The 27,813-nt window shown below is 41.9% G+C and overlaps 1 protein-coding gene across 5 annotated transcripts in view; it reads left to right on the forward strand.

Annotated features, from left to right (window-relative positions):
• JHY (junctional cadherin complex regulator) overlaps nucleotides 1–27,813 on the forward strand; it is a 65,108-nt gene that overhangs the window by 12,456 nt on the left and 24,839 nt on the right. For all 5 annotated transcript variants that reach the window (XM_035009166.1, XM_035009168.1, XM_035009164.1 and 2 more), the window contains exons 3-4: nucleotides 10,643–11,162; nucleotides 26,971–27,084. In XM_035009166.1, coding sequence (XP_034865057.1) covers nucleotides 10,643–11,162; nucleotides 26,971–27,084 — 634 coding nt within the window. The remainder of the gene's footprint in view (nucleotides 1–10,642; nucleotides 11,163–26,970; nucleotides 27,085–27,813) is intronic.

Consider the following 27,813-nt stretch of genomic DNA (forward strand, 5'->3'; position numbering starts at 1 on the left):
AGGTATTATTTCTTCTTTGAATGTTTGGTAGAATTCCCCAGGGAATCCATCAGGCCCTGGACTCTTGTTTTTTGGGAGGTTTTTGATCACTGCTTCAATCTCGTTACTGGTTATTGGCCTATTCAGGTTGTCAGTTTCTTCCTGTTTCAGTCTTGGCAGCTTATAGGTTTCCAGGAAGGCCTCCATTTCATCCAGATTGCTCAGTTTATTGGCATATAACTGTTGATAATAATTTCTAATAATTGTTTCTATTTCCTTGGTGTTAGTTGTGATCTCTCCCCTTTCATTCATAATTTTATTAATTTGGGTCCTTTCTCTTTTCTTTTGGATAAGTCTGGCCAGTGGTTTATCAATCTTATTAATTCTTTCAAAGAACCAACTTCTAGTTTCGTTGATCTGATCTACTGTGTTTCTGGTTTCTAATTCATTGATCTCTAATTTTAATTATTTCTCTTGTAATGCGTGGCTTAGGCATCGTTTGTTGCTTTTTCTCTAGTTCTTTAAGGTGTAGAGTTAGTTGGTGAATTCGGGATTTTTCTATTTTTTGAGTGAGGCTAGGATGGCTATGTATTTCCCCCTTAGGACCGCCTTTGCAGTATCCCATAGGTTTTGAACTGATGTGTTTTCGTTCTCATTGATTTCCATGAATTGTTTAAGTTCTTCTTTGATTTCCTGGTTGACCCAAACATTGTTGAGCAGAGTGGTCTTTAGCTTCCAAGTGTTTGAATTTCTGCCAAATTTTTTCTTGTGATTGATTTCCAGTTTTAAAGCATTGTGGTCTGAGAATATGCAGGGAATAATCTCAATCTTTTGGTATCGGTTGAGACCTGATTTGTGACCCAGTATGTGGTCTATTCTGGAGAAAGTTCCATGTGCGCTCGAGAAGAATGAGTATTCTGTTGTTTTAGGGTGGAATGTTCTGTAAATACCTATGAGGTCCATCTAGTCCAATGTATCATTCAAATCTCGTTTCTTTGTTGATTTTCTGCTTAGATGATCTGTCCATTGCTGAGAGTGGAGTATTGAGGTCTCCTACAATTAATGTATTGTTATCAATATGACTCTTTATTTTGGTTAACAGTTGGCTTATGTAGATGGCTGCTCCCATGTTGGGGGCATAGATATTTACAACTGTTAGATCTTCTTGTTGGATAGACCCTTTAAGAATGATATAGTGTCCCTCTGTGTCTCTAATTACAGACTTTAGTTTAAAATCTGATTTGTCTGATATAAGAATTGCTACCCCAGCTTTCTCTTGAGGTCTGCTGGCATGGAAGATGGATCTCCATTCCTTCACTTTCAGTCTGGATGTATCTTTAGTTTCAAAATGAGTCTCTTGTAGGCAGCATATGGATGGGTCCTGTCTTTTTATTCAATCTGCAACCCTGTGTCGTTTTATGGGAGCGTTTAGGCCATTCACATTGAGAGTGATTATTGAAAGATATGAATTAATTGTCATCATGTTGCCTGTGAAGACGTTGTTTTTATAGATTGTCCCTGTAAATTTCTGTTGTATATCACTCTTGGGGTCTTTTTCCTTTTATAGAACCCCCCTTAATATTTCTTGCAGGGCCAGCTTAGTGGTCACATATTCTTTCAGTTTCTGCGGGTCTTGGAAGCTCTGCATCTCTCCATCCATTCTAAATGAAAGCCTCGCTGGTTAAAGTATTCTTGGCTGCATGTTCTTCTCATTTAGTACCCTGAATATGTCTTGCCAGGCCTTTCTGGCTTGCCAGGTCTCTGTGGATAAGTCTGATGTTATTCTGACGTTCCTCCCTCTGTACGTAAGGAATCTCTTCCCCCTAACTGCCCTTAAGATGGTTTCCTTGGTTCTAAGATTTGCAAGTTTTACTATTACATGCCGGGGTGTTGGCCTATTTTCCTTCATCTTGGGAGGGGTCCTCTCTGCCTCTAGGATGCGACTGTTTGTTTCATTCCCCAGATTAGGGAAGTTCTCAGCTACGATTTGCTCAAATACATCTTCTAGTCCTCTCTCTCTCTCCACTCCCTCCGAGATTCCAATTATTCTGACATTGGAACGCTTCATGGTGTCACTTATTTCTCTGATTCTATTTTCATGGATTCTGAGTTGTTTTTCCCTGGCCTCCTCTTTTCCCTTTTTATCTATTATATTGTCTTCCAGGTCGCTTATTCGTTCTTCTGCCTCAGTTACCCTAGCTGTTAGATTATCTAGATTGGATTGGATCTCATTGATAGCATTTTTAAGTTCTGCCAATTCACCTTTCATTTCTGCCCTTAGAGACTCTATGTTGCCATTAATTGATTTCTCCATTCTAGCCATTGTCTTCACAATTGCTAGCCTGAATTCCATCTCCGACATCTTGGTTATATCTGCATCCATTTGTAAATCTGCAGCATAAGTCATAATCTCTGAGTCTTTTCCATTTTGGGGGCTCCTCCTTCTAGTCATTCTGTTGATGGGTGTTTGAGGGAATGTACAGAATCCAAATTATTGACCAGAACCCAAGCAAGATGCACCTGTTTTCTTGGGACCTTAGGGTTGCTGACCTCTTGTTTTCCCAGCCTGTCTTCTGCGGGAGGGGCCTGCCGCACTGTTACTCAGGCAACCCTGTTGGGATGGAGTTGCCCTGTGCCCCTGTGGCGGGGGATGGGCTCAGCGGGAATCAGTTTTTGGGGCTTTTGTTCTCTGGCGGCTTTCCGCATTTCTTCCATGAGTCAGAGCAGAAGAGACCATTTCCAACCCTCTGCCTCAGAGCAGAGAGACCGCAGTCTGTTCTTCAGTGAGCTCTCCAGGCCACACCGTCTCCGTTTCTGTCCATGCTGCTATAAACTGCAGCGGCCTGGGTTGTGCGTCCCCCCCGCAGCGCTCCCAGTCCTGCCTCCAGGTCAGGGCACGTCCTGCCCTTTGTGCTTCTAAAACCGCCAGCCGCTCCCAGTTGTGCACGCCCTCGCCACCCCACCACTCCGGGTTTCTGCCCCGGGGGCTGCAGTTCGCAGGCGCAACCCCACCGCTCTGGGTTCCGACCCGTGGGCTGCCCTAGAGTCCTTTCCCCACCATTACCGGTCTGCGAGTCTGTGCCCGGTCGGCAGCGTGCGAGGCTGTCGCTCACCAGCGGTGTAGGATCCCCACGTCCAGGCACCCTCCCGCTGCCGTTTATCCTCCGATATCTGCCCTCGGAATCACAGCTCCCCGCTTTGTAACTCAAAACCAACCGCCTGTGATATTCTGCTTGTAGAGATCCAGATCTTCTTACATCTCAGGCTGGTTTCATGGGTGCTTAGAGTGGTCTGGTAGATATCCAGCTCAATTCCGGGGACCAGTTGAAATAGGGTCCCCTGCTCCTCTGCCATCTTTTTTCCAAAACCCCAGTCCCTTCTCTTGAGTGCGCTTCTGGAGACAGTGTTTGGCCTTCAGTTCATTAAAGCAACTTTTTTCTATTAAAAAAAAATTTTTTTTTAAATCAGGATGCCTACAATAAATGAAATTCCCTGCATTGTAAACAACCTACTTGAAGTGCAGCAGCATATTAATGGGACCATTTTATTTCATGCTTGCAAAAGTGATTTTTTTAATCTTTTGGATTTATTTCATTTGATTAAGTTAAAAGCCACTGATAAAAAGATTAAGATGAGCCTAGAACTCAGAAATCCTTGGAAATAATTGTCAGTTTTATAGTTCCTTAAAGAAGCATTAAAAACTTTACACTTAAACAAAAATTGAATTTGCTGTTCATATGCATAAAAGATTTAATGGCATATAAATTGGGAATAATTGTTCTGTTAAAAAGGATTAAATTAAACCTAAATCAATAATAACATGTGCAGTTTCAATTTAACTGCCTACTTAAAGTGGCAAATAAATAACTGCTAAATGATTAATAGCAGTGCTTTTATTCACCACCTCAACAGGCAAAATGGCCAGTTATTGAATATTTGGAGTGCAAAGGATGTTAATTGTACTAGAAACATGCTCTAATTTTAGTAATTTTTTTATTGAATGCTACACTATGAGGCTCTTCATTAAATGGAGATTTGATTTTATTTTGTTTGAAGTTGAGTACAGTAAGTACTCAAATATGGTCCATTAAAGCCTGCAAATATCATGGCGTGCACATATGAGACCACCTCCCCTTCCTCTCTGCATCCAGGTCTTACCTAGGCATTTGAAGAGGAGACCCGGCATCTGTTGTCTGAACAGCAACAAAAGAGTTGTGTACGCATTGTCTGTGTAACCTTCCTATCAAATGGGGAGGAAGAGAAGTGCATGTTTTGTGTGCAGATGATTACTCAGGAAGGAGCACTTCACACTCATTTTGTTCCAGTGTGTTGACCTGGACCACGAAACCTAATTGCGCTTCTTAACACACAAGCTCAGTACAATGGGGTTCTTCAGTATCATGTTCTATTTCAACCATTAGATTCGTTTCTCTGAAGTATTACAGCTTCCCGTGCTCATGATTTTGCAAAACATAACCTGGCATTTGTTTCGACATACAGTTTCCATCTAGAAAGGGGACGGAGGGGATACTTAGAGACGGTCATTACAGGTGTAAATGGCACAGTGTAATTAAAGTTCTTAGAAGAGCCACATTTTCAGATTCAAATCTCCTCTGTATACATTATTAGAGTTTCTCTTCATAGGATTGGTTCAGAAACATTTTTCTCAGCCAAAGCAATTCTTTTTTTTTTTTTTTTTTCTGATTTGTTCCCCAACCCTTTGTATTGCTTAGGTTCCATTTAAAACACCAGTCTTACTGCATTGTGTGATATACTTCTAGGGGCATTTAAGAACGGTAATTCGTTGAGGCCAGAAATTACAGTTCTTTCTGAAGATCTACAGTCATTTAATTCTCCCAGTTTTATCTTCCTCATCAGCACTCAGCAGGTTCCTAAAATATTTCATCATGTGGCTGAAATTTCTTAGTCCCATTTCCTAAACTACAGTGCAAACAGATTGTCCATAGGTGCCTAAGTCATGGTAACAAAAATTGGATTTTTGAAGATAAGTGCTAGTTCCTTCAGGCCACGAAGGTGCCCCTTAGTGCATCACAACACAGCTTTGTGACCTGGAAATAACTTGAGCCCCAGGGAGAGAGGAATCCCTTGAGATCCACCAGCAGGAAGCACAATACACGACAATGTTGTGTCATGGTGACTGACTGTAACACAGGGCAAGTCAAGAATGGTGACGGAGCTCACAGACAGAGGCGGTCATAGCTAGCCCTCACTGGATCCTCACTCTGTGTCAAGGACACAATTCATTGTAAGCATTCATATGTATTAACTCACTTAATCCTCTCAAGAGCACTGTGAGATGGGTACTGTTATCCCCATTTCACTGATGAGCAAGCTGAGGCACAGAAAATTTAAATAATTTGCGCATGCCCACACAGTAACTGGTGGCACCAGGAATCGAGTACAGGCAGTCTGATCCTAGGCCCCTTGTCCTTAGGCACCCTGCTGTACCATTTATCAGAACCAAAAGACGCCGTGTCATTATTCAGGCAAGAAGAGCACCACGGAGATGACATATAACCGAGAAAGGTCTATACTCATGACTAGACATTATGCCATTATCAGCAGGTGCTGGTTAAATGTGATGACCACTGTGAGTGCCAGTTTTCTTAGTATAACTGCAGAGACGGAATCAGGGAAATCATATCCTTCAATCCTTGAAGACTACCTTTTTTTTTTTTTTTAAAGATTTATTTATCTGAGAGGGAAGGAGGAAAAGCAGAGGAAGAGGGAGAGAGAAACTCAAGTAGATTCTGTGCTGAGTGCAGAGCCCAGTGTGGGGCCCAATCTCACAGCCCTGAGATCATGACCTGAGCTGAAACCAAGAGTCAGACACCCACCTGACTGAGCCTCCCAGGCGCCCCAAAGACTACCTATGTTTTTAAATAATAAGCATTCTTCTGTCTATTGATTCTTCTGTGAGTTTATCATAGGATCATAGTATAGAAATGAAATGGACTTTGAGATATCATCTGCCAATTGAATCTGGAAACAAGAGGTTAACATATTTTCAGTGATGAGCAAGCTTATGCCCTCCTATTTTTTTTTAAATTTTTTCTTTATTCTTATGTTAATCCCCATACATTACATCATTAATTTTAGATGAAGTGTTCCATGATTCATTGTTTGTGCACAACACCCAGTGCTCCATGCAGAATGTGCCCTCCTCAATACCCACCACCAGGCTAACCCATCCTCCCACCCCCCTCCCCTCTAGAGCCCTGTTTGTTTTTCAGAGTCCATCGTCTCTCATGGTTCGTCTACCCCTCCGATTTCCCCCGCTTCATTCTTCCCCTCCCGCTACCTTCTTCTTCTTCTTCTTTTTTTTTTTTCTTAACATATATTGCATTATTTGTTTCAGAGGTACAGATCTGAGATTCAACAGTCTTGCACAATTCACAGCGCTTACCAGAGCACACACCCTCCCCAGTGTCTATCACCCAGTCACCCCACCCCTCCTCCCCCCCCCCCCTCCAACAACCCTCAGTTTGATTCCTGCGATTAAGAATTCCTCATATCAGTGAGATCATATGATACATGTCTTTCTCTGTTTGACTTATTTCGCTCAGCATAATACCCTCCAGTTCCATCCACGTCATTGCAAATGGCAAGATCTCATTCCTTTTGATGGCTGCATAATATTCCATTGTATATATATACCACATCTTCTTTATCCATTCATCTGTCGATGGACATCTTGGCTCTTTCCACAGTTTGTTATGCCCTCCTATTTTAAATACCCATAATATGCTGCATTTCTTTATACATCTAATTTATTACTGGATCATGAGAGCTGGCGCATAAAGCCTGTTTCCTTGCTAACAGGTAAGATCCACCAGCCTGCTTCTGTTTTGCTCACCATGCTTCAATGGCTAGGACCCAGGGAGCTGCTCAGCGCCTATTTGCTGACTGGCCGACTGACCGATTCACTGACTCACAGAAGGCAGGCCTTGCTCCACGACCACCTATGGGAATAGCTGCATAATACAGGCCAACTCACAGACAGGAGCTGGGCAGACTGCCAGGGTCTATGTCCTGGTTCCACCATTTGTTCGCTCTGTGACCTTGGGAAAGTCCCATGAGCTCTCTAAGCTCCAGGTCCTTCATCTATTAAATGGGGATAATAATAATACTTCCCTCATTGGGCTCTTCTAAGGAAAACTGGAGATTCACCGTCAGCATTCTCTAATGGGCATGCAATATGGACTATCTTTCCAAAGTCAGCACTCCACGTCCCCCCACCCCGGTTAAGTAACAGAGCAGTGATCCCCAGTGGGATGCTCACATTCAAAGGCTGCCAAACCCTGCTTTAAGGAGTGCAAAGAAGAAGGCTGGCTATTCTAAGACTTTACAAAAAACAAGCAAACAAAAACGCCCCTGTAGATAATCCTTTCCAAAAACTCATCACCTGGACTATCCAAAAGTATTGATGTCTCACTAACATCTTTGCTCTCTAATTAAATTATTTTTGCTCCAAACCAGACTCTCAAGTTAATTTAGGTAAGCCACATTCCTTCACGGAGTTTACAGAGCCTTTCAAGATCTCACCTCTGCTTCACCCTGAACGCTCAACCTTCCTTTCATCCATACAGAATCTGTTCTCTGAGAGCACCACGTTCTCCCCTCCATTCCGTTTTACAAGCTCTTCCCTCAGCCTGGCATACACTCCCTGTGCTTCTTAGCCTTAGGTCTCAGCTAAACCATCACTTCCTTCAGAAAGCTTCTCTTGACCTCCCGAGATGGGACTGGAGGTCCCTCATGAGTCTCGATAGGCTCATGCTCCTCGTCAGGACACTCATCACTCACATCATAAATTGCTTGTTTTCTTTTCTTTTTTTTTTAAGATTTTATTTATTTTTGACAGAGAGAGTATACAAGCAGGGGAAGCAGCAGGCAGAGGGAGAAGCAGGCTCCCTGCTCAGCAGGGAACCCGATGTGGGGCTCCATCCCAGGACCCTGGGATCATGACCTGAACTAAAGGCAGACGCTTAACCATCTGAGCCACCCAGGTGCTCTATATATTGCTTATTTTCTTGTCTGTATTCCCTACGAGGCTGTGAGCCCATCACTGTATCCCCTAGCTCAGTAAGTGCTCAGCAGAATCACTGAGTGAGCAAGGGAATGATAGAAGTTCAGTTCTGTGAAATAGAGCAAATGAATGAACAGGACAGTTACGTTTACTTTTTCCCTTTAGTATGTATTGGATATGGGGAAACAGCACTTTTCTTCACTTACAAAAATTTCATATCTTTATTTGCTTGAAGATATGATCAAGGTGCCCCTTAATCTGTTCTTTCCCACCTAAACAATCACCCTTATGTTGAACTCATTACATGGTAAGCCCTAAAATCATTCACTAATTTGGTCCAATGCAAGAAGCTTTTCTGCATGTGTAGATTCTAATTTACTACTATTGGGTTTTTAAAAATTAATATCTGATGCTACATTTGTCTTGAGTAATTTTAGAGGCTCAGTTATTTAAGAAATGCTCATTAACTCCTCTGTCCAGAGCACAGGGTAGAGTACTCAGGCAGAAGTTAGGGAAGGAAGGATGACTCTCAGCCCCTGCCGCCCAGAACTTTAAGTGGGTGAAGAGGCAAAGTTACCATAGCGAAAGATGAAATAAGCACATATACAGAAGATTAAGATACATTGCCTCGGGCGCCTGGGTGGCTCAGTTGGTTAAGCGATTGCCTTCAGCTCAGATCATGATCCTGGAGTCCTGGGATCGAGTCCCATATCGGGCTCCTTGCTTAGCAGGGGGTCTGCTTCTCCCTCTGATCCTCCCCCCTCTCATGTGCTCTCTCTCTCTCTCATTCTCTCTCTCAAATAAATAAAATCTTTAAAAAAAAGATACATTGTCTCGTTTTGATGTTTATGCAATCCTGAGAAGTAAACAGAACAAATACAATTTATCGCTAATTACAGACAAAAGATGGCATGATTTCATGCACACATAGGGAATGACAGACCCAGAACTTGAGCCCAGGTCTGTCCAGTCCCAAGTCCAGATTGTGCCCTGCTGGACCACTCCATGCCCAGTGAGACCTAGAGAACCAAGTGAAAGGCAAGGCCAAAACATAGTGTGAGTTCATATGACATCACACAGGAGAAACCTCCTCCTCAAAAGCCCCAGAGACAGGTAACCCGTGGTGCTTAGGGTGTGGGGTGAGTTGCACAGTTTGATATCCCACTTCCCAATAAATGTGCACAATCTCCATTCAGGCATTTTGCTGGAAGAGAATATCATTTTTCTTCCCTTGGTGGAGAAAGAAGAGCAGCCTACCCCAAGAAGTTTTTTTTTTTTTTTCTAAGATTTTATTTATTTGTCAGAGAGAAAGAAAGAGAGCACAAGCAGGAGGAGGGGCAGAGGGAGAGGGAGAAGCATGCTCCCCGCTGAGCAAGGAGCCCCATGTGGGGCTCGATCCCAGGACCCTGGGACCATGACCTGAGCAGAAGGCAGACACTTGACTGAGCCACACAGGTGCCCCAAGAAGTTCTCTATCTTAATATGTGAACTAAAAAATCAAAATGACAGTTTAGCAAGACATGGGAGTTTTGTCTTTTCACTCTTATTTTTGCTTTACATCAAATCAAAAAACATCTAGGTCCACATTAAGAGAAGTAAATTAGTAGTAGGGGCACCATTAGTTTGTTTACCCAGCATAAAATTATGTCCTCTGTAAACGGGAATATCAAGTAGCATAAAAAGCCTAGGTGATTTACATTTTCTTTTTGATTAGAGGATTGCATCTACTATACTCAAGGAAGGAAAATCTCTCCCATTTAGCTTTTGAAGATCAAAGGGGCCATTAAATATGCCATATTACCAGCTTTTTTTTTTGGTTAAGACCAGGAGGTGCTTTACAAATTGAGATTGTCATGAGGAAAAGGGAAGACTTTATTTGGGGTCATATGCCCTGATTATGGACTAGCCCACATCCCTCTGGCGGGACCATATGTTTAACCTTTTGCTGAAATAGGGCTGTCCTACAGCTAAGAGCACACACTGACCTGTGTTCTGTTTTGTGTGCATCCATGTGACAAACCAAAAGAATACAAACTAAGAACTTTTCAGTGAGCCACCATCTGATTCTGAACATTGGGGATCTTTCTACAGCACATGTGATAAAATCTACAAAGACAAAATGAAAAGCAAAATACTTAAAAGGAGGATAAACCTAGGTAGGTATTCAGTTGAGATAAATCTTGCTTTCCCTCACAGCAGAAGCAGACCAAGGAAACTATCATCCAGGCAATAATGGCATTTTCTTCCTAGATAAGCACCGAAACGTGTATGTCACCAGCCAAAATGTGAAATCAGTTTTATCTTCACTAGCTGAAGTACTTAAGGTGTGCATAAGTAATAGCATCCCTTGAGTCACTGGCATCCCTTGAACTTCAGCTGTTTTGGGGCATTTATATTAACTATTCCCCATTTTTATTCCCTAATTTAATGAACTTGTAATTAAAACCTTTTTGCCCTTATGTATACTCCGTACACCTAATTTGAGCCTCAGTTATGTCTTCAACACGTAGCTAGTAAAAGGAAAATTATAGGAGAAAGATTCGAGTAAGATGACTAAACATAATGAGTAAATTCATTTTGATTAAGGATTTGACATTTCCTTTCTGCTTTGGGCAGCCAACAACCAGTCGAGGACAAATATTCGGACCTCCGATATGACCCACACTGGAAGAGTAAGGAGGAGGAGAGGAAGTTGTTGACCATGGAAGCATTATCAGAGTCTGTAGACAGCTCTACTGAAAATCTGACTCTGGATCCACTGTACCCTTCCAAGGAGCCCTCAGTGGAACCCTCGGGGGAGAAAGGCGAATGCAAGAGTAGCCCACAGAGCGTTGCCTCTCTGTTTGGCAGTGAATTTTTAAGCCCAAACTATGAGCATGGTGCCCATCACAGCCGGCCATTTTCAGAGCTGAGCGACGGTGATCTGGGGGAGAAGTCAAGCAACCTCTCTCATTACTTGAAGAGTTCAAGTTCACACAATGAGGTTTTCCTGCCAGGATCACGTGGCCGTCAGCGAAGGAAGTCCAAACAATATTTCGTGGAAAAAAACAAGCTGACTTTGGGATTACCTAGTCCTAAAACGGACTCTTATCTTCAACTTCACAGTAAAAAAAGGGGGGACGTTCTCCCAGAACAGGTACGTAAGTGCTACTTAATAATCTCTTCCAAGCACTGGAATGTGCCTTTGTTTGAAATGGCTGGAGATCACTTCCTTCGAGATGGTGACGTCATTACAGCCACATGGCTGAGTAAAACAAACGTCCTATCCCTTGCTCGTCTTTGAAGAATCAAGGGAATTAGTCCACGAATTCTTTTTTTTAAGATTTAATTTATTTATTAGAGAGAGAGAGAGCGCGCGCAAGCAGGGGGAGTGGCAGGCAGAGGGAGCAGAAGCAGGCTTCCCACCAAGAGGGGAGCCAGACACGGGGCTCGATCCCAGGAACCTGGGATCATGACCTGAGCCGAAGGCAGAAGCTTAACAAACTGAGCCACCCAGGTGCCCCTATTCCACTAATTCTTTTTTTTTTTTTTTTTTTTTTTAAGATTTTATGTATTAGAGAGACAGCAAGTGAGGGAACACAGAGAGAGGGAACACAAGCAGGGGAATTGGGAGAGGGAGAAGCAGACTCCCCACTGAGCAGGGAACCTGATGCGGGGCTCAATCCCAGGACCCCAAGGTCATGATCTGAGCCAAAGGCAGATGCTTAACCAACTGAGCCAGCCAGGCGCCCCCTGTTTTGTCTTTTTAATTATCCAGGTGATTCTATTACCTTTCCAACCACAACTGTAATCACTATACCACCCTTTATTCTGTGCAAATGATATAAACTTTAGTCTCTCCATCTATAAAATGGGAAAAATAAATGCCCTCCCTTTCTTATCTGATCATTTCAAGAGTAAATTCTATCCCAGATGATGGATTCAGAATCTGTTAGAGCCAGTAGCCTTAGCTCTATTTCATGGGCACTCATACGGATCCTATCAGCCCAACTCCTAGTGGACATGCCCATGGACATAAGAAAAGAATGGCCATCCTTCTTGGGGGAACCAGCTTGAAATTCATTACTTACTAATGTGAGGTCATTTTCAAATATGAAGGAAAGGTTAATACATTACATGGGGATGCCCTTAGACCTATTCCAAATTCAAATGGTATTATTTAAAATGCTCTAACCTGCTCTAACCCTAACCTCTAAGTATTTTTTCGTAGAAATGAAAGAGGAGGTAGATGAACATTTGTGATTTTCTCTTAATTCAGAAACTCCCTTTATAGTCTTAAAGGATTATGGTCACATCCTTGCCTTGGTAACTAATAATAGAACAGAAGAATGGATGTAGTATATTCAGCTGAATTCTCAAAACACATAGCTGAATGCAAAAGAATTATCAACATTTTTGACCAAATTTTAGATGTTAATGTACTTTTCATAACATATATGAAATTTTGAATTTTGCTTGGTTGCTCCTTTAAAAATATAAATTCAACAGTCCATTATCTGTGAAAAATATTTATAACCAGTAATTTCTCCCAGACTAGAACAATATTTTTCATTTGTTTCTAAACATGTTCTCAAAAGAAGCCAGTCTAGATGGAGAGGCGAATTGTGAAGCCAAAAGAAAGTTATATTTCTAATAATAAAGGTGAAAAGATCTTTATTATAAACTCTTTAATTGCTGATTTCTTAATCGCTTATTTTTCTTAGTAGTTATAACTTAATTTACAAACAATATTGGGGTGAGCTGACTGACAGTGATTCCATAGCATAATTTTTTGCTAGGCCAGCAAGAAAACTTTAAAGCATTTTTGACTTGCTCAATCTTTAAGCTCATAAATTAGTCTTTGAAGTGGCTATTGACCTTGTCCACCACTTTCTCCAGGTTCAACTGTCTAAGGGCTGATTGCTAATTATATTCAAAATTGTTTCTTCACCATTTTCCAACTACTCTTTTCCATCTTACTCTTCTTTTAAAATGTAGAAATTAGTTTGACCTAGCAGTGATAGGATATGTGTAACTGGTTTATTGAATTATAGTCAATAGCACTGAACCATGTGTTCCTTTCAAGTCATTATTTATATATGAAGTATGTGCAGGTCTTTCTGCCAGTACAGATTATATGTTTCCTTATGGGCAAGAACTATGCTTTGTACCTATTTTCAATCTTCATGGTAACTAGCCTAACACACTGTAAGGTCTCAGTAAATATATGGGGAATGAAAAATGGACCTCTTCCATCCCTCCAAACTTACTCTGTTTAGTATAAATTGTATGTGAGGGGGAAATGGTATTTTCTAGAGCAGATGTTTGAAAACTTGGCTGGATATTAGATTCACCTGAGAAACTAATTTTATTTATTTTTTTTTTAAAAGATTTTATTCATTTATTTGACAGAGACAGCAAGAACAGGAACACAAGCAGGGGGAGTGGGAGAGGGAGAAGCAGGCTTCCTGCTGAGCCGGGAGCCTGATGTGGGACTCGATCCCAGGACCCTGGGATCATGACCTGAGCCGAAGGCAGTCGCTTAACCAACTGAGCCACCCAGGCGCCCCGAGAAACTAATTTTAAAAAGTGATTCTTAGCTTCACCTGGACCAATTGACATCTCTGGGTAAGACCCTGAGTGCCAGTATTTTTGTTTCAAAGCTCCCCAAGTGATTCTAATGCTTAACCAAGATTGAAAACCACTACTTTACACCAGGGATTCTCAGATATTACTGTGAATCAGAATCAACTGGGGGGCTTGTTAAAACAGATTGCCAGACCTAACCTAAGGGTTTCTGATTCACTAGGTGTAGGGTAGGACCCAAGAATTTGAATTTTCTACATGGCTCTGGGTGACGCCACTTCTGCTGTTGGGTCCACTAAGAACCACTGATCTTTTTTTCCCCTCAAACTTTAAGGCACTCATGAACCATCCCAGAATCTTGTTAACATACGGATTTTAATCCAGTAGGTCTGGGGTGAGACTCAAGAGTGTGCATTTCTAACAAGTGCCCAGGTGATGTCAAGGCTGCTGGTCCATGGACTACATATAAAGCACCTACAGGGTCTTCCAGAAACCCAAAGTCGTAGTTGTGTAAGTCAGTACCCATAAAGCATTGATGATTTCAATGGCTGATGGGATTATTCTGTTAATTTGGGATCAAGAGGTAAGAATTAGGGGTGGCAGGTTTGGAGAGTATTGTTTTAGATTAAGCAGCATCTATCTGGAAGGTTTTCATGTTTGAAAATCTGTTTTCTCCTCTTAATTTCTTTGAAAGAGATGACCAATATCTTACAACTAGAAATACTGAAAGGATAAATGACATCTATTGCCAAATGAATGACTAAATGTCAATGACCATTACACAGTGAAGAAAATCAGCTTTTTGGGTTGCCTGGGTGGCTCAGTCGGTTAAGCGCCTGCCTTCAGCTCAGGTCATGATACCAGTGCCCGGGGATCAAGTCCCGCATCAGGCTCCTTGCTCAGCAGGGAGCCTGCTTCTCCCTCTCCCTCTGCTGCTCCCCCTGCTTGTACCCTTGCTCACTCTCTCTCACCCACTCTCTCTCTAACAAATAAATAAATAAAATTTAAAAAAAAAAAAAGAAAATCAGCTTTTTAATACATCATTTTGTCACAAGCATTTATGCCCAGTTGAATCAGACAGGGTCTTAAGTAGTTGTATTGTCTTTGGGAAGATTTGAAAGTACATCTAAGAAGTTTATGACATTCCAAAAAAATAAACAGTTTTTTTTTTTAAATAAGACTCAAAAAACTGATTAAGTTCAGATGAAAAATAAAAGCAGGAATAATAAAGAAAGCTCTGGACATTAAGAATCACGAGGGAATCTAACACTACCAGAGAGTGTATTATAAACCCTCAATAATTAAATACTAGGATAATATTTAATGCATATATAGACAGAAAAATGGAACAGAGTAGAAAGTGCAGAAACAGAACCAAATCACATATGGGAATATAGGATATGATACTATGATTTGATAAAGCAGTATCTCAAATCAGTGAGGAAATGGTGCATTGTTCAATAAAACAACTGGGTAGCCATCTGGGAGAAAATGAAGTCAGAGCCATACCTCATATCATACAACAAGATAAATTCTAAATGGACCAAATATTTAATTTTAAAAAATTAAACCATAAAAATACTAGAAAAAAAAAATGAAGCAAATTCTCCCATAACCTTGAAATGGTTCAAAATCCACAATCTACAAAGGATTGATAAATCTGACTACATAAATACCAAAAACTTCTGTAGGAAAAAAGCATAAGAGAGTCAAAATACAAAGAAGAAAAATATTTCTAATTCATATCACAGATGAAACTCTAATATCTCTAATATATAAAGAGCTCCTGGAAATCAAGACCAAAAATCCCAATATAAAAATATGCAAAGGCCATCAATAGGAAATTCACAGAAAAGTTAATACATAGAAGTACAGTCAGGTTGTTGAGATAATAAATTGGCATAACAGGTGTGGAGGACAACTTGTTAATATCTATTTAAAATACTAATACATATACTCCTTGAAAAAGTAAAACATAATGACTAAGAGAATAGACTTCAGAGCCAAGGTGGTTGGTACCGCCACCTGCTGTCTGACCTTGGGCAGGTTGCTTAACCCCTATGTGCCTCAGTTTCCTTGTCCTTAAAAAAAAAAAAAGATAATAATAGTACTTTCTTCACAGGATTATTAAGAACATTAAATACATGAGCTAATATATGTAGTGTGGTTAGATCAATGCCTGCCTTATAGCAAGCACTATATAAATGTTCGCAACAATTATTTTTATTTGACCCAACACATCCCACTCCTAGGAATTTTTCCTAGTTATATATGTGCAGTTTTGAAATAACTCCTGTACAAGATTCTCCATTTCAGCCTTTTTTCAGCAAAAGATTGGAAACTATCCAAATGTCTATCATGTGGGTAATACTGATATTATAGTACATCCATAGAATAAAGTACATTGTAGCTGTTAAAAAAAAATGAGGATGTTCTCCATGAATGGTTATGGACAACTTATCAAGGTTTATTATTAAGGGAAAAATTAAAGGTATAGAACAGTGCATACAGTGTAAAAAAGTGGGGAAGAATAAAGCTCTGTATTTCCCTTGGTATGCATAAAAAACTGTGGAAGGGTATGTGGGTGGTTAATTGTGGAGGGTGGAGGGGGATGGGAGCACAGCCTTTCACTTTATATCCTTTTTATAGCTCCTATTTTTGAACCATGCCTATGGACTCACAAGACCCAACATTTTGTAGTAACCCTTGTAACTTCACACCCCCCGACTGCTCAGGTCACCTAAATTGCATTCTTTGCTCGTAAATAATGGCTCAGAGCAGAACCATCAGTTTTTAAATTAAATTTCTCCACAATTATTTTTGCCATTTTTCATCTGTACGATGTACATTTTCATCTGTTGATCGATTGTACCTTAAAATGCACTGGAAAAATCACCTTGGAATACATGAGGAGATCTCGATCATCTGACATGTGAAGCAAGGAACTGATGTAAAAACCAACACACACTAGAGGGCACCTAAGTATCACCGTCAGCCAGTAACTTTGCCAGTGAATATTCACGACTTACTTTTTTAAATTCATGATTTGTTCAGTGTTTGTCTGAAACTCATTAGTTAGAATTTGAGTCCATTTCTGATCTGCCATTAAAAGACATTTGTGTCTTGCAAAGGGAGCTGCCTTTCTATCTTGATTCCAATGTGACTTTGAAGACCGATGAAGGGAAAAATCTAGCATGCTCAGAAAAGAGCAATAAGTGCTTTAGACCTGCTGTTCTCCTCTTGTCTTTCCCCGGAAAGTAATTACAGATACTTTGTGAAAACAAATGTAGAAAAGTTATACAGTCACCGATAGTCTTCCAGACAGTATAAAGCCCTACCAAGAGTCCACTACCCATTTTGAAGATCAACATACATTCATGGCTTCTGCTGAGACGGCAGGTCAGTCAGCCAACAGACCTTTGTTGAGCACCAGCTATGTGCTCGGTGCTCAGTGCTCAGTGCTAGGGATATACCAGAAAACAAGACCTACAGAGCCTGGGCTTCAAGGAGCTTACGTTCCCGTCATGTAACAGAGGCAAGAAACACGTAACAAAATAATTTCACATGCCAATAAATACCTCAAAGGACACTGAATAACTTAAGGATGAATGGGAGTGTAACTGGGATGTGTGGGTGCTTGTGAAGGACTCTGAGGAGATGTCATTCAAGTTGAGACATGAACAGATGAGGAAGAGAAACTATGGAAGCTCTGCGGGAGGAGGCTTGGTTTGTGCCAGGCGTGGTAGAAGCCTTCTCCCCCAGGGACAACACAGTGTGACGGGAGTAAAAAATAAAACCAAAACAAAGCACTCATTTGGAAGTCAGACAATCGTGGGTTATGTCCTGGCTCTTCAGCGAACTAGGTGGTAGCACTTCCTAGATATCTGAGCAAGTGACTCTTTAAGCCTGATATTCTTTATCTATTATATGGGGTCAATTTCTGCCTTGGAGGCCTATTAGAAAAAAATTATACAAAGCTCCTGATGCATGGCAGATGGTAAAGGGAAGCTATTGTCAACACTGGGCATTCTCGAGCCATAGAAAGGGAAAGGAATCACTCTGGGAATAGGCCCTTCTAAACAGATTTTTTTTTTTTTTCAGATCATAGCGCCTCAAAGTGAAAGGGATAGGACTTCAGGTAGAATAAGAAAATGTAGCTAAAAGGGTAGCATTTCAATACCCCAATAGCCCAATCTATGGTAGAACTCCCAGAAGACTGTCCACTTATCCTACTGGATAAACTTTTTTAATTTTTAAAAAAGATTTATTTACTTGAGAGAGAGCAGGAATGGGAGGAGCAGAGGGAGGAGAGAATCTCAAGCAGACTCCCCACTGAACATGGAGCCTGATGCAGGGATCCATCTCACAACCCGTAAGATCATGACCTGAGCCAAAACCAAGAGTCAGAGGCTTAATTGACTGAGCTACCCAGATGCCCCTAGACTCATATTTAAGTGATAGATTGCTCTCCTTTTCTATCGTTTTAGATTTAGTACAACTTTTGGTTGTCTATAAAATTAAGCTTTACCTTTATTTCAATGATGATCATCTTTTTCTAATTATATTTGGTTAGAAACAGAGTTCTTTCTTTCTTTTGTTTTTTAGAATTCTTCCAGTTTGGGTGGTATTTTTGAGTCTCACCTCTACTATACTCATAAAAATTATTCTTCTATAGAGTAAGTACTCTGTATCTTCACTGATTGGTTTTTTTTTTTTTCTTTTGCCCTGTGTGACCACAAGAGCATGCACTTATGACAGCATAATTCAAATTGAACTTTATGGGGTTTTTTTTTCCCCCCAGTATAACACATTTCCTAAGGCATCTTTCTGTATGCACTGTTCAGCACTTAGTTGATTTGCTACCAACTGTATGATCTATAGAGTGACCCTCCATTAATTCAACATTACTGACGAGGGATCCATGAAAAGAAAACTTTCCTCATAACTAAAGCATGCCCTTTCAAAAACCAGAACCCTAACATAAGCAATCGTTTCTCAGGATAGCTTTCCCAAACATGCCTAGACCACTCCACAGGCCTTGCTCTCTTACCTGGGGCCATGGCACCTGCTTCTGTGGTAAAGTCCAGAGCTGTGGCAATGGGAGGAAGGATGCTCTGCCTCTTCACTAAATGCCCCAGATTGCTAGGGGTCTGCAGTCATTTTGGCTGCTGTCGGTGTATCTGCTCTTTAGGAGCTTCCGGCCTTGTGGGAAGCAGACGTATTAAAGAGTCTGTATCAGGGCGCCTGGGTGGCTCAATCGATTAAGCACCCGACTCTCGATCTCAGCTCAGGTCATGATCTCAGGGTCGTGAGATCGAACCCTGTGTCAGACTCCCCACTCAGTGCAGAGTCTGCTTGAGATTCTCTTTCTCCCTCTCCTCCTCCCTCTGCTCGCGCTTTCTCATAATAAACAAACAAAATCTTTTAAAAATAAAAGAGTACCTATAGAAGAGACACGTAAGGTCCCAAAGGAACACCGAAGAAAAAGTGCCTGAGTCTGTCAGGGGAATTCAGAGAGGGTGTCACAGAAGAGGCAAGCATTGAACAAGTTCTTTAAAAAGAAGGTAGCAGGTGGTGGGCAGCAGAAGTATTGCAGGCAAAGGGAGTGAGTTCGATGGTATAATAAGAGCTTTGGGAGGTCACGGTTTAGGTGGAAGCCTGCTGGTACAGGGGGAACCTCTAGGGTACTAGTCAGGAACTGGTATTTGGTCAATTAATCCAATACAGTGGCTTAAGCAGATATGGAAAAAGATGACCCTAAACAGTTGATTTGCACTTAAAGAATATAGACCTACATTAGCTCGCCAGTCTGTTCCAGGGGGGCCGAGGCCTCTCCTGTCAGTGCATGTGCCACTGGAGTACCACTTTGTCCTTCTGCCTCAGTTTGAGAGACCTAGGATTTCTACTTTTGATTTCTTAAAAGCAAAGGGAAAACTTAAAAAAAACTTTAGAAAGGATCTAGGGGCACCTGGGTGGTTCAGTCAGTTGAACAACCGACTCTTGATTTCAGCTCAGGTCATGATCTTAGGGTCCTAGAATCGAGCCCCGTGTTGGGCTCCTCGCTCAGTGCAGAGTCGGCTTGGGATTCTCTCTCTCCCTCCCTCTGCCCCTCCCCCTGCTTGAGCTATCTCTAGAATAAATAAGTAAATCTTTAAAAAACATTTTTTAAAGAAAGGATCTAAGAACATAAACTTTGGGTTTTTTTTTAAAGATTTTATTTATTTATTTGACAGAGAGAGAGAGCACAAGCAGGTGGTGTAGTAGGCAGAGGGAGAGGGAGAAACAGGCTCCCTGCTGAGCAAGGAGCTCAATGTGGGGCTCGATTCCAGGACCCTGGGATCACGACCCAAGCCAAAGGCTGTCGCCTAACCAACTGAGCCACCCAGGCGCCCTTGATTTTTTTTATAACTACTTCCCCTAATCTTTCTCAGCGTTTCCCCCCACCCCTTGTTTTTCTCTTGCCTTTTGTTTTATTGGGCCATTCTAAGACATTCATTCATTCATTCATTCATTCATTCATTCATTCATTCATTCATTTGTCAGAGAGAGAGAGAGCGAGCACAAGCATGCAAGCAGGGGGGAGCGGCAGGTAGAAAGAGAAGCAGGCTCCCTGCTGAGCGGGGAGTCCGATGCAGGACTCGATTCCAGGACCCCGGGATCATGACCTGAGCCGAAGGCAGACACTTAACTGACAGAGCCACCCAGGTGTCCCTATTGGGCCATTCTAAATTATTTTACTTCGTTTCCATGAAAATAACAACTCCGTTCACACTCAGATTTCTCCAAATTATCTCACCTTCAAACATGTTATAATTTTAACAAACCATACGATAGACATAAACAGGTTTGCGAACAAATGTAAAAGCCTCTTGGTAAACATACAACCCAACTGGTGGACGCAGAAATACCAAGGCATCGGAGAGAGTAGCTGGCCAGCCATGAGCATCAGCTGTGGGCTTCAGCTGGAATCTTAAAGAAAGGATTGGAGAGGATTACTGAATCCAGCGAGTTGAGGAGAAGACAAATACTTCTGTGTTGTACGTGTCTAGATTTGGAGGATGGCAGTGTGGGTATTTCGACTACGGAAATCGGCAGGTGCCTTTCATGCAGGCCCCCGTACATCATTTTAAAGCAGGGGTCTCAGAGTATGGTCCCTGGAATCCAGCAGCATCAGCATCGCCTGGGAAATTGCCAGAAGTGCAAATTCTTGGGCCCCATCCCAGACCTCTTGAATCAGAAACTCTGGGGCGAGGCCCAGCAATCTGTTTTAATAAGCCCTCCAAGTGAGTCTAATACACACTCAAGTTTTAGAACTGCTCTGCTAAGGAGTTATGCCTTTCCTCTACATGACGTGGAATCACTGAAGGATTTTAGTAATGGAGCAATTTGAATTCTGTGGCCGTCCAGAGGTCACACTTACATATCCCTAGTTGTGTCATATAGAGTTCAGGTGACTTGGTTAATCAAACACAAGGTAGTCCTAAAATCTCTTTCATATTCTTGAAAAGTTAACTGCTTCATTCATTTGCATGTATTTATTAAGAGCTTATTATGTATCAGGCATTGTCTTAGGTACTTAGAATATATCACTGAATAAAAGACAAAAATCCCAACCCTTGTGGGGCTAACTTTCTAGTAGGAGACGGACAATAGACAAAAATAGGTAAATCAGTGTATATGTAGGTGATGGAAGTGCTAGGGAAAGAGAGCAGAGAAATAGGGAATTTGAGGGGAGGGGGGAATCACAGTTTTAAAGAGGTCATGAAGGAGGTGAGAGTGCACATCATGCAAATATTTGAGGAAAGAATGTTCCCGGAAGAGGGAACAACACCATGAAGGGTGAAGGCCCAGTGGTCCAGGGCTGAGCGAGCAAGGGAAAGGGAAAGATAAGGCCTGCTTTCCACCTTATTTTGTTGACAATAAACCACAAATCTAGCCAGATAAGCAAGTAGATTCTGTGTATTCTGGTGTAAATGGAGAGTTCAGTGCTCCATGTAGATAGGTCTTTTCAGTCAATAATATTCACTGGGCATGTGTGTGCCAGGCATATCCAGGGCCACCACGTGGCTCATGTGACTAGCACCGCTAGAGCTGGGACTTAGAGTCTAGAGGGGAAACAAACCTAATTACCAAGGTAATACTTGTTACAAAAAGGAAAGTACAAAGTGCCAAGGCTGTGAGCTCAGGTGCCTCTCCTGTAACCTCTGAGGAGTCCAGGAAGGCTTCCTGGAGGAAGCTCTATTTCAGCCCAGGCTGGAACAGCAGCAGTGAATGGGATTGGTCAGAATAAGTGAGGCGAAGAGGTGTTTCCCTGCAAAGGATGGCCTATGCATAGACCCAGAGATAAGGGTGCCTGTGGCCCAACCGCAGAGTTAAGAAAGTACGAGGTGAGAAGAGTGAGAAGTACAGAAGGCAGGGCCTTAAAAACCTTTAAAGATTAAGGGCAATGGGGAGGCACTGAAGGGTTTTAAAGCGCTGGCTGGCATAATTAGTCCAGGGGTTTTAAAAGCTGCAGGATCTTATACAGAAAATGAATGCAAAAAAGTAGTATCTCCAAAGGTTCCAATGTCATCACATTCTGATTGAGCACCTGCGTGTGAAATGCATTATGAAGGGTTCTGCGGGAACGGAGAAAGTGGCCAACAGCAGAGCCAAAAGAGTTCATGTGTTTTGTCTCTAAATAGCTGAATCACGAATACAAATCCCCAGAGAATTCAAACAGCTGTGGAAAATAGCCACGTCGGAGCCTGACAATGGCGGGCTCTCGGCGCCACCATGCCTCCATCTCTTCTGCCGGCCACGTACGGAGAGAGAGATGCTAGCGGGCTTGCGCTCCCACAGAGCACAATGCATCAGAAATAGAACAGAGTTAACACAGCAGATCACCCATTCGCCAAGTTCACCAATGCTCACGGAATCCAGTGACTCGTTCCCGAAGAGAGGGGTTAAGTAGCAGATGTGTTGGAGGGACGGTAAGCAAATACGACATTAAAAAAAAAAAAAAATCAGACTGGCTTATTTTGATTTGGCTCTGTGCTGGTTGTTAATACCATCAGGGAATAACAAGGAAACGGATACGTTAATTGTGCGGTTCCGCATGACGTCAGTGATAAAGGAAAACAGTATCAAGGAATAAAGGGGCAAAACTTGCAGTGATTGGGGAACTTAAGGATAATACGCTTTCTAAACATGTTTCAGTGTGTGTCTGTGCAGAGACACTAATTCACATATAGCCCTTGGTGTAAAGCCTCAACTTTTTTTGTGTGGTGCCGATTCTCTAAGAACCTGACGAGTTTTCTTTGAGAGAGAAGTAGCAGCCCAATCTAGCTCAGCTGTACTCAATCTGAGTTGCTTTCCTTCCTACAAACCCTCACTTCAAAGCAAGGAACATAATGTACAATTTTTTAATGGCTCTAGACCCAGGCACTCAGGCTCTCTGCTCTGCGCCTTACCTCAGTGTAAACACCTAATCAGGATTGCCTGCGTTTCATCAATAGCAGCCAAATGCAATTCGAGAACCACAAGCCTTTGAAGTCCTCCCAGCAAAGGCCGGTTTTCTAGTCTGGGATAATGACATGCCATGATTGCTGTCTTTGTTGTATCTTTTCAGTAGAGAAGCAATTATAGGCCCCAATTTAACAGAATAGACATTACACAGCTTATGATGCTCAAAATGCAATTTCATTTGATCATTTTCTCGATTTGATTGGTATTAATAGAATGGTTCACAAAAAAAAAAAAAAATAGCTGGCAGAGGTTGTGTCCCATTCCACTTTCAAAGAGATAATGTAGAAGTATGCTTTACTTGCCCTGAGGCTCTCACTGGGGTGATTCAGACACCGAGTTCCACCAAAACAGCCTGTGGATGGAAATATTGCACATCCTACACTCTCTGGGGAAGGAAGCATAGGACAATGTATTTGTAATTCAGAAACTTTTTACCAGAGCTGTGTGTAAGGGATCCCATCCCGGGTCACAGGATCACCAGTGACAGACTGAATTAACTAAACCAAGTCCCTTTACAAAAGCCAGGGAATCGAACATCCTAGTGGCGGATCTAGGAATCAACCCAATTTTTTCTCCCAGGCTCCAGATAACATTTTTGTCCAAGACATCACCTGTTTGAGGTTTGAAAAAGGATTATTTCCTTGCCATCCTATTTAGTTTTTTTTCCCCCCAACTCAGCCTTCATTTCTTGTCCAGGAAAGAGATGATTTTACTTGTAAATGAGGGGTGTTTCCTTTTAACATCATGGCCATAAGGGATAGAAACCTTTGCAATAGCAGGGACCAAAATTATGAAACCTAATACTTTTATAGACCTCTCGTTTCCTAAACCAGTGCCAGGAGAGGGACTGAGAGATGCCATCAAGACTCACAGTTCCTGACCTTCGGTGGCAGCATTTATATCCCTAAACTTTCTATTTCAGAGCAAGTTAGACTGTTTGGTGGTGTTGGGAAGTTTTCCTTCTGCAGAGTAGGTAATCTTTCAAAATCTGTTGAGTACTCCTATTTAATTGTTTTTTAAGATTTTATTTATTTATTAAAGAGAGAGAGAGAGAAAGCACAAGCAGGGGGAGCGGCAGGCAGAGGGAGAAGCCAGACTCCTTGCTGCACAGGGAGCCCGTTGCAGGGCTCGATCCCATGACCTGAGCCGAAGGCAGACGCTTAATGACTGAGCCACCCAGGCACCCTGAGTACTCCTATTTGTAGACATTGAATAGACATTACACAGCTTATGATGCTCAAAATGCAATTTCATTTGATCCCATGATCCAATAGCACATTTTGCTCCTGTATTTGCCATGATAATTCAAGCATGAAGAAGTCTTATTTTCATTTTTTCCCATTCTCAGATCAACCTTTAAGTATTCAAACTTCCATACCATCTGATTGCTGTATCTATATGAGTACAGTAACGACGACAGGTATGTATCCAGGTAGAGATAAGAGTTCACCCAAAATAAATGTTGTCTTGCATGTGGCCACAGAAGCCGCATCGAGCAGTGAGGAATGAGGTTATCTTTATTGTCAGACACTGACTTATTAATATTTAACAAATATTTCCCCCCCTTTCTCATTTGAATAGCAGTCTGCATAAATGCAAAGTAAAAGTAAGGAGCAGCAGGAGAATCCGAACACAAACATGACAGACAGATTCTGGGGGTGCCTGGGGGGCTCAGTCAGTTAAGCATCTGCCTTCAGCTCATGATCCTGGGATCCTTGGATCAAGCCCCACATCGGGCTCCTTGCTCAGTGGTGAGCCTGCTTCTCCCTCCCCCTTTGCTGCTCCCCCTGCTTGCGCTCTCTCACTCTCGCTCTCTCAATAAATAAAATCTTATTTAAAAAAATGACAGATTCTAAATCCCATGCTTTTCCCAGCGTTACATAGCTTGCTGCTTCTCACACGACACAGCCCACCAGGTTCAATTTAATAAAACAAGTGTAAAATCCAGAATCTAAATCTAAAAATTAGTTACAGCAGTTTAGAAAGGGGGAAGTCAACCTTTACAAGCCACAAAGCACAGTAGCCAAATGAGCCAACCTGGGTAACCTGTCACTGGAGGAAAGGCAAAGAAATCTTGCCCCAGATCCTGTAAATAAGAGGAGGTTTAGCAAAGGCATCACAGTCAGCGGCTAACATTTAGGGCTACTGTCTGAGAGAGAGATTAATCGACTTAATCCATTATTTCAGAGGGCAGAGGGATAGAAATTACAGGAAGATATATTTCTGCTCTCCTAGGAAGAACTTTTAGGTGGTTCAATGATGCAACAGTATGTTCATCATCCGTGAAACAGAGATTAAGAGAGCCAACATTTTATTCCATGGAAAGGTTGAAAGGACCAGGTCTCCCACAGAAAGGGAGGGAGGATTCACAAGCCACCTTATGCTCCCTCCTCAGCCCGTAGGACATAAACAGGTGACTCCTGCCAGGAGAAAGGGCATGAGTTTAGGCAGCAAGTGGATGAGTATCCGCCAGGGATGGTACAGAAGTACTAAGCAGTTATACTGGATTATCTCCAGATCCTTTGACCAACATTAAGACAGTATAACTTTAAGTTTGCTTTCTGAAACTCTTCCTGGTGGCTAGAATTCCATAGAACATAGAGACAATCTAATTTCTTGATTTAAAATAGGTAGCGGGGCACCTGACTGGCTCAGTAGAGAGAGCAAATGACTCGATCTCGGGTTTATGAGTGTGAACCCCAGAATGGGTGTAGAGATTATTGAAAAATAAACTTTAAAAATAAAATAAAATAGGTAGCTAATGGAGGCAATGAAGGGCCTCCATAATTTAGGGACCTAAATCCCATGTAGCTGCCTTTGTCAGTGGTTCCCAAACCTTGCTCCAGAGTAGACCCACCTGGGAAACTTTTAAAGTGTAATGCTAGGGGCTCCTGGGTGGCTCAGTCAGTTAAGCGTCTGCCTTCGGCTCAGGTCATGATCCCAGGGTCCTGGGATGGAGCCCTGCATTGGGCTCCCTGCTCAGTGGGGAGCCTGCTTCTCCCTCTCCTCCTTCACCCCCCGCCCCCCGCTCGTGCTCTCTCTTGCTCTCTCTCTCTCCCAAATAAACAAATAAAATCTTTAAAAAAATAAAGTATAATGCTATCTGGAACCACCCCAGAGCTCCTGATTTAATCTATCTGGGATAGGACCAGGGCACTGATATCTTGTCATTCTAACATCCAACTAAAGTTGAGAACCTCTGATCTACATCATTCAAATTCACTGAATGCCAACATTACAAATTCTGCAAGTCAAAGATGATATTTCAAAATTGCTGAATATGAGACTCGAGTTAGACTGCCTGGCTCCTCCACTTACTAGCTATTGATTCTGGGCAAGTTACTTAATGTCTCTGTCCCTCAGTTTTCTCATCTGCAAGAAGGGGGTAATAGTACATACCCAATAAGGTTAATATAGTATAACTGATAGAATATATGCTAAATGCTTAGGACAGCTACTAGCACACCATGAACATTCACTGTATATTAAATATTGTTATTTCTATTATTATCATCTTGAAACATAGTGTTATTTCACTATTCATTATTTCATTTAATATACTCAACATTAGTTGCTACATCCGGTTCAGATAACTGTTCTAAAATTGGGTCCCCTGAGTGTGTATTGAACATTTAAAGTAAATAGTAGTTTGACCTCAAAGCACCAATTCTCACATCAAGCCTGTGGGAGAAAACATTATTTATTCCCGTTGTCCTTAGGAACAATCCAGGTCCCTGAGGACAAAGATATATCCTTGAACTGAAAATAAAACGCAGCCCTGCAGGACCTCTTTCTAGAGTACACAGATGAGCCTCGTATCTAAGACTTAAAATGAATCCCATTAACATGCTTTATATGTTTTACCCTCTTAGATCTCCTACCCCATCAGTGTGACTGACAAGACGTCCATTCAGAACGCCAAAGAGATTGAAAATGCTGCCATCAATCCTGAAGACAAATGGCATCAAAGAGCCCAACAGCTAAAGGTTACCTGCTAGATTGAACTTTAAATGGGTTTCAAGGGTTACTGCTAAATATAAGTAATGTCCACGACTCACTTCTTATCACTTACAGGTTTATTCCTATGCCCGAGACCTAGTGAACCACCCTTCTAAGAGCAAGACTGGTTTCTGCCCAGATGGGCCATTGCTTGCTCAGCCAACCAAGTCTACCCATTTTTCCAAAGGTCCTAAATTTCCTAGAAGAAAATCATCACATCACTCTTTAAAAATTCAGAGTTAAAACCCCAAACAGAAGAAAAGCATGGAGAAAGTGCGGGGGGATGGGATCACAGTTGTAAAATATTGTCCAAATCTGCACTGCTCCCAAGTCTGTTTCCTTATGGAGCTGGTAGTCACAGCATCCCTAGCTGATGGGGAACACAGTCCCTAAAATTGGGCAGAAATCCCCAGAGCCTCATTTAACCCTCGTTTGCAGGAAGGGAAAGCCAACTAACCAGTAATTTAGCATGAAAACATCCTTTTCTGGCCCTGGGTTTACTACTCTGATATCATAATGTGATTTTAGGGAAGACTTTTGCAAAACAGTCCCCCTGACCGTTTCTCTAGAAGAGGAAAAGCACTAGCAGATGGTTTCTTCTGGAACCGGTGTATGGAGTTCCATGGAGCAGTCTTACACCAGATTCTATCCCTGCTGAAGGAGGGGTGAGCCCTGTGAAATCACACAGCCTAGAAAGCCTCCTGACGCCCTGTGAA

The sequence above is a fragment of the Mirounga leonina genome, unplaced genomic scaffold, assembly GCF_011800145.1.
Source record: "Mirounga leonina isolate KUSES-001 unplaced genomic scaffold, KU_Mleo_1.0 Mir_153, whole genome shotgun sequence".
NCBI classification, from domain to species: Eukaryota; Metazoa; Chordata; class Mammalia; order Carnivora; family Phocidae; genus Mirounga; species Mirounga leonina.